Genomic DNA, 7,145 nt, shown 5'->3' on the forward strand with positions numbered 1-7,145 from the left:
TTTTTTTAACACAAGCACAAATATGCCCATGCCTGTGTCAGGTATCTGATAATTTACACTTGGTCTTGGTGGAGATTCTGCGAAAGCGAACTCCACAGAATACTCAGAAACCAAGTTCTAATTCAGTTGCCATGAAAACTTAAGGTGAGGGGATTGTCAGTCAGTGAAAAATACGGAGGAAAACACTAACAGAATATGGTAAGCATCTCTAGCATTAATAATTTTTATTGGCTGGGTGCGGTGGCTCACGCCTGTAATCCCAGCACTTTGGGAGGCCGAGGCAGGCAGATCACCTGAGGTCAGGAGTTTGAGACCAGCCTGACCAACATAGAGAAAAAGCCATCTCTACTAAAAATACAAAATTAACCGGGCGTGGTGGTGCATGCCTGTAATCCCAGTTACTCGGGAGGCTGAGGCAGGAGAATCGCTTGAACCTGGGAGGTGGAGGTTGCGGCGAGCCGAGATTGGGCCATTGCACTCTGGCCTGGGCAACAAGAGCAAAAATCTGTCTCAAAAGAAAACCCAATTTTTATTTATTTATTTATTTTCCTAGATGTGGTAATGGGGAAAACATTAATAGAACTTTTGAGAGCCGGAATTCATCTCAAAATTGCTCGTGTTTGGAGATCATAACATCAGTGCTGGATCACAAACAGCCTATTAGCCTTGGAGCTTCCTGGTCTCTTCTGATAGAGATAGGCCCTATAGACAGATTTGCAAATGCGGATCTTTTCAAAATGCTTTTATTATTTTTTGAGACGGGGTCTCTCTCTGTTGCCCAGACTGGAGTGCGATCACGACTCACTGAAGTCTTGAACTCCTGGGCTCAAGCAATGCTCCTGCCTCAGCCTCCCAATTAGCTGGGACTACAGGCGCGCACCACCATGCCTGACTAATTTATTTTTATTTTTTGTAGAGACCAGGGGGTAGGGGTCTCACTATGTTGCCCAGGCTGCTCTCGAACTCCTGAGCTCAACCTATCCTCCTGCCTTGGTGTCCTAAAGTATTGGAATTACAGGCGTGAGCCACCGCCTAGCCTGCAAATGCAAATCTAACCAGGTCGTATGTAGGATAAAATTCTTTTTCCTGGCCCAAGCGTCTCTCCTCCTCTTCGGAGAGAGAGATGGGAATGAGAGAGCCTTCTAATAATAGCAACTGCTAGTTACCAATGCCCTGGCTTACCGTGTTTTAGACTCTATGAGTTAAACATTAACTCCTTGAATCATTATAAGCTTCTTGTTAGGTGGGTATCAAGCTCAATTTACAGATGAAGAAGCCAAGACTTGGGCTGCTTGCATTACATTAACCGAGGTTTACCCGCAGCGAGGCTGCCTCCAAAGCAGACCGAGTTTGCAACCATCACCGTCCACCCCGCGAGCTGTGATAGGGCGAGAACTACAATTCCCGTGGGGCTGTGCGAGAGCATCGCGAGAGTTAGCTTAACTGTGGCGGCGGGAAGGCGGACCCTGCTGCTGGCTGGGCGGTTAGGAGGGCCCGGGGCCGAGACGATGGCTGACCACAACCCTGACGGCGACCCTACGCCGCGCACTCTGCTGCGACGCGTGCTGGATACAGCGGACCCGCGCACCCCGCGGCGACCCCGGAGTGCTCGGGCTGGGTATGTGAGGGGGCTCCCCGAGTACTTGAGCAACTAGAGGGACTGGGGAGTGGGGTCTGGGTGGGACCTAGGGCCGACTCTGTTCGAGAGGAAAACTAAGTCTCAGAGAGGAGCAGGGCCTGGGACTCTGAGAACTGGCTCTATTGCTCTAGCCGGGCCCGGGCCAGCGGTTTGTGCCCCTGCCCCCAGGGCTCCAGCAGCCAGGCCTCGGGACCACAGAGCCTGACTGATCCCAAGTCTTTGGGGGCTCGGCCACTGGAGATGGAGGATAGGCGCTCAGAATCTCACCTTCTGCTCTATTCTCTAGGCTGCTTTCCTCAAACCAGCCAGGGTTTGCCTAAGCATTTGCCCTGAACTTTTTTTTTTTTGCCCGAGGGTTCCCACTGTTCCTGCGCATCGTCTTACTGTCCCCAGCTTGGAAATGGGAAAGGAGCTAGAGGACAGCCTGGGCAGAAGTTGGGAGGCAGCAACTGGAAGATACTTTGCTAAGGAGCAGGGAATTTGGCCTGACTTGGTGGGAGTGGCGGTGGGTGAGGGCTTTGGTGAGCTCATGGTGCATCGAATGCATACGATGACATCTGCCAGACTGGGACAATGGAGTTCCTTTATAGGGAATGAGAAGCCATTCATTATAGGTTTTACACCCATGAGGTGGGAGCTGCGCCCTGGGAACACCCAGAGACTAAGGTGTCTGGGGTACCAGGTTCTTAAAAGATTTTAAAATACTTTAATATCCTTCATGGATTGTTACTTTCATGTCTGGGATGGATGCTCTTCCAATTGCTCCTCTTGTCTGTGTGGCTAACCCCTACTTACCCTTTGTGATTATGCTGAAGTCATCTCTGTGAAGCCTTTCCCAGCCCCTCCTGGTTGGTTCACTCATATGCCGTCTCTATTCCCATACCCCAGGGGTCTTCTTCATCCACACTGCTGACATAGGGCTGGGAACAGGGGCGACAGTAGGGGCAAGTGGTTTCTGGGTCCCTTGCCCTGAGGGAAAAAGCCTTCATACCAAGACCCAGATGAAGGCATGTCTCTATGTTCTCTATCCCTCCTCACTGTAATTCTCAGCGTTGCTGGTCTTTACGCAGAGCCCAGAGAGCCCTGCTTGAAACGGCTTCCTCCAGGAGGTTGAGTGGCCAAACAAAGACGATAGCCAAAGGGCGTTCCCGTGGAGCCAGGGTAAGTACCCCACCCACTGACCCCAAAGGGCCCTGGCTGCCTCGGGGAGGGGGGTTAAGGTCTAGCTCTGCTCTGGAGCCCACCTTGAGGAAATCTCAAGGCAAACGGACAGACTGGTTGCTTGGTGCTTTTGCCGATAGTCTATTGGCAGATCAGCCCATGTTCAGGCCAGGGGGCACTTGGAGGAACAGACACCTCGGACGCTGCTGAAGAACATCCTACTAACTGGTGAGTGAGTGCTGGCCTGCCGGTCAGAGTTAGGTACCAGTCCAACACCAGTCTTGTGGTATCTTTCATTCAGGGTGACCTGTTCTGTCAGCCCCACCCTCTCCCTGGTGTTTCTGCAGCCCCAGAATCTTCCATCCTGATGCCCGAGTCGGTAGTGAAGCCAGTGCCAGCACCACAGGTGGTCCAACCCTCCAGAAGAGAGAGCAGTCGCGGCAGGTACACAGAACTCCACCCCCTTGGACTGTGCTATGGGCAGCTTAGTCAGGGAGTTTCTTGAGGGTTCCAAAGCCAGAATTGGACTTCCTGGCCTGTCTGAGATAAGCTCCATTCTTATAGCCTGGAGCTGCAACTTCCTGAGCTCGAGCCCTCCACAACCCTGGCTCCAGGTCTGCTGGCCCCTGGAAGGAGGAAACAGAGGCTGAGACTGTCGATGTTTCAGCAGGGAGTGGACCAGGGGCTGCCTCTCTCCCAAGGTGAGGCCCTGGACACCACTTTTGCTACCCTCTCCCTCCTGTCCTCTGGAGAGGCTGAGGAGTCCTGAGAGAGGGCCCTCACAGGCCTGGATCACTTACCACGGTTTTCTTCTTTTACATTATCTTGCCGGTTGCTGACAGAGCCTCAAGGGAATGCTGATGCCTCTTCCCTCACCAGGTGCTGTTCTGGGGGTGGGTGGAGGAGAGGCTTGGGGAGGGAGGTGCTGCCTGGGATGGAATCTGGCCACACTACTCCCTGCCAGTTTTAGTCTCACAGCATGTTGGCTCTGTTCTAAGAGATGAGAGCCCCAGGGCAGATGGAGGGATCTCTGGGCAAACTGGGTCTCAGGTACCTGACTCCTCTGTGCCTCCCTCCTCTCACCAGCTCCCTCAACCTGACCTTTGCCACACCTCTTCAGCCACAGTCAGTTCAGAGGCCTGGCTTGGCCCGCAGACCTCCCGCCCGCCGAGCTGTAGATGTGGGTGCCTTTTTGCGGGACCTGCGAGATACTTCCTTGGCTCCTCCAAGTAAGGCTGAGGTTTTCCCCTGCTGGCCTTTGGGGAAAGCTCTCCCTGCCATGACGGATAGGAGGTGATGCTGAGTCAGGGTTGCACCCCTCTCGGTGGGGTCGGACAGCGAGCAACTCTGGTCAGTGGGTCTACAAGGAATTTCTGCTTTCTTTCCACAGGGGGCCCCTTACCTTGGTCCCTCGGTGTCTCCCAGGGCCCCATATCCTTAAACTATAGGGCTGGAGGTCGGAAAGGGGTGTGGTGTGGTGGCTGAAACTTTTTGAAAGGGGCCAGGTTTCAGGATCAGCTGGCCAATTCGAGCTGACCTGGGAGCCTGATTGCAGAAAACAAGTTCACCAGGGTAAGAAGGGAGTTTGGGAAGAAGGAGCAGAACAAGCAGCGAAGAGGTTTTTTAAGTGGGCAGCTGGTGGGTGGGCAGCTGTGGGGGCTTGGGACTGCCAGGCAGAGGAACAGGAAGGTAAGCAAGGAGGGCTGTAGGAGATAAGGCCTCACGTGCTAGATCGTCTTCTTACTCTGAAGGCCACTCAGGGCGAACTCATGCGGCCCACTGTCCAGGCTCTGGCAATGCTGAGTAGCAGCCAGTGGGTCTGGAATAAGCTGAGAGCCAGCTGGCCCCTGATCTCCATGTGACAGCCTCAAAACCTGTTACTACTCTGCCCACAGACATTGTGTTGGAGGACACCCAGCCCTTCTCTCAGCCCACAGTTGGCTCCCCCAACGTGTATCACTCCCTGCCCTGCACGCCTCACACTGGGGCTGAAGACGCTGAGCAGGCTGCAGGTCGCAGGACACAGAGCAGTGGGCCTGGGCTGCAGAACAATAGTGAGTGTGTGGCGCCGATGGCCTGGAGCCAAACTTAGCTTGGGTGAGAATTGACAATGGTGGTTTTCCTTCTTCAAGCCCCTCTGTGCCCCTAGAGCCCCCTGGCTGTGGCTGCCTCCTTCATCTAAGAGCAGAGTCTATGTTGGGCCAGGAGACTTCAGATCCATGTCCTGGTGCTGCCTCTGGCTTTGTCTTTCCTCAGTGGGCAGGGCTGGGTCTGCTAGTCCATCTTTACCCTTCTCTGCGCTATGCAGCCTTGGCCTGCTGCATCTCCAGCCTGTATTCTCTTCACTTCACTCAGGCCCTGGGAAACCAGCCCAGTTTCTGGCAGGAGAGGCAGAGGAGGTCGATGCCTTTGCTCTGGGCTTCCTGAGCACCAGCAGTGGTGTCTCCGGAGAAGATGAAGTAGAGCCCTTACACAGTGGAGTTGAAGAGGCAGAGAAAAAGATGGAAGAAGAAGGTGTGAGTGTGAGTGAAATGGAGGCAACAGGAGCACAAGGACCCAGCAGGGCAGAAGAGCCCGAGGGACATACACAGGTGACAGAAGCAGAGGGATCCCAGGGGACTGCTGAGGCCGAGGGGCCAGGAGCATCTTCAGGGGATGAGGATGCCTCTAGCAGGGCAGGTAAGAGGCCCAGTGCAGGGGGTGACTGGTGACAGCTGTGTTCAGGCCCCAGCACACAGAAAGGCCTTGCCTGGGTTGTGTTTCCGGGCACTGGTGGTGGTAGGGGTTCAGGGAGACTCTGAGGGGCACCCGCTTGGCTGGAGCTAGATGGGTTCCACCAGAAACAGGACAGAAATACTGTGGCTGTGCTGGCCTGGGTGAGATGGTCAGGCCTGGAATTCCTGTGACCCCATCCTTCTTCCTTTGTAGCAAGTCCAGAGTCGGCCTCCAGCACCCCTGAGTCTCTCCAGGCCAGGCGACATCATCAGTTTCCTGAGCCAGCCCCACCGCCTGGTGCTGCAGTGTAAGATCCCACAACCCCATTCCTCATGGGCCTCTTGGGAAGGGAGCATTGGGTACGCTGTGTACATAGGGTCCTCCCCCTTCCTACGGGTATGCAGATGATTACCTAGCAGAGCAGCCGGAGCTGGGCTGGGGAGAGCTCACCAAGAGCACCCCTGCCTCCAGAGCTTAGAGAAGCCTGGGTGAGGGGAAAGGGGAAAGTATGTGGTCGGTTTGTAGTCAGAAAAGTCTTCCTGGAGGATGATTAGCAGAATCGGGAAAGGCAGCAGTAGGGTAAGGGAAGAGACTGTCCATTCTAAGGCCTGGGATCATGGACCCAAGCAGGTATCAATACAGATAAGCCTGAACTAGGATGTCAAGTCGACTGTGGAGGAACAGAGCCCCAGGGAAAGACTGGCCTCTTTGTGGCCCCCTGACCCAGCTGCCCCTCAGCAGGTGGTCAGGGCTGCTGGTCCTGGCTGGCCAAGGGCCACATGGTCCCCAGCCTCAGCAGGAGCCAGCAAGACTTGCCCTTGAATAAGGGCCTCCTGAGGCAAGTTCAGCTCCCTCTGTTCACTGTTGCCCTCAGCTTATCTTCAGAGCCTGCAGAGCCTCTGTTGGTCAGGCGTCCCCCTAGGCCCCGGACCACCGGCCCCAGGCCCCGGCAAGATCCCCACAAGGCTGGACTGAGCCACTATGTGAAACTCTTTAGCTTCTTTGCCAAGATGCCCATGGAGAGGAAGGCTCTTGAGATGGTGGAGAAGTGGTGAGTCCTGGGCACGTGGGGTAGGGAGAGGAACCCCTTAGGTCATGATCAGACTGTTCAGCCTGCTCTATCCCCACCTTCTTGGCAGCCTAGATAAATATTTCCAGCATCTTTGTGATGACCTGGAGGTATTTGCTGCTCATGCTGGCCGCAAGACTGTGAAGCCAGAGGACCTGGAGCTGCTGATGCGGCGGTGAGAGGGCGGAAGGTGTGGGGGTGCTGGCTGGGGGAGCTCTGGCGCTGATTCTGCCTGTCCTTTCTCTTCCTCCACTGCAGGCAGGGCCTGGTCACTGACCAAGTCTCACTGCACGTGCTAGTGGAGCGGCACCTGCCCCTGGAGTACCGGCAGCTGCTCATCCCCTGTGCGTACAGTGGCAACTCTGTCTTCCCTGCCCAGTAGTGGCCAGGCCTCGACACTTTCCCTGTCCCCACCTGGGGCCTCTTGCCCCCACATATTTCTCCAGGTCTCCTCCCCACCCCCCCAGCATCAATAAAGTGTCATAAACAGAATATTCTGCATTTTAGTGCATGTCCTGGGGCCAGCCAGGCAAGGAGGACTGATTCCCCCCCACAACTCCC

At 55.1% G+C, this 7,145-nt stretch overlaps 1 protein-coding gene across 2 annotated transcripts; it reads left to right on the forward strand.

Annotated features, from left to right (window-relative positions):
• The first annotated feature begins 967 nt into the window (after nucleotides 1-967).
• On the forward strand, nucleotides 968-7,076 carry CENPT (centromere protein T). 2 transcript variants are annotated; one of them, XM_009196708.3, is made up of 13 exons: nucleotides 968-1,618; nucleotides 2,710-2,800; nucleotides 2,941-3,028; nucleotides 3,148-3,244; nucleotides 3,365-3,501; nucleotides 3,643-3,679; nucleotides 3,887-4,029; nucleotides 4,696-4,854; nucleotides 5,156-5,479; nucleotides 5,729-5,822; nucleotides 6,390-6,566; nucleotides 6,655-6,759; nucleotides 6,843-7,076. In XM_009196708.3, the coding sequence occupies exons 1-13, from the start codon at nucleotides 1,509-1,511 to the stop codon at nucleotides 6,964-6,966; spliced, it is 1,686 nt and encodes a 561-aa protein (XP_009194972.2). In that variant the 5' UTR covers nucleotides 968-1,508; the 3' UTR covers nucleotides 6,967-7,076. The 2 variants fall into 2 exon arrangements, with proteins under 2 accessions (XP_009194972.2, XP_009194973.1); XM_009196709.4 differs by having other exon boundaries at nucleotides 971-1,618; nucleotides 2,690-2,800.
• Nucleotides 7,077-7,145: the final 69 nt, after the last annotated feature.

The sequence above is a fragment of the Papio anubis genome, chromosome 18 (assembly GCF_008728515.1).
Source record: "Papio anubis isolate 15944 chromosome 18, Panubis1.0, whole genome shotgun sequence".
In the NCBI taxonomy this organism is placed as follows: Eukaryota; Metazoa; Chordata; class Mammalia; order Primates; family Cercopithecidae; genus Papio; species Papio anubis.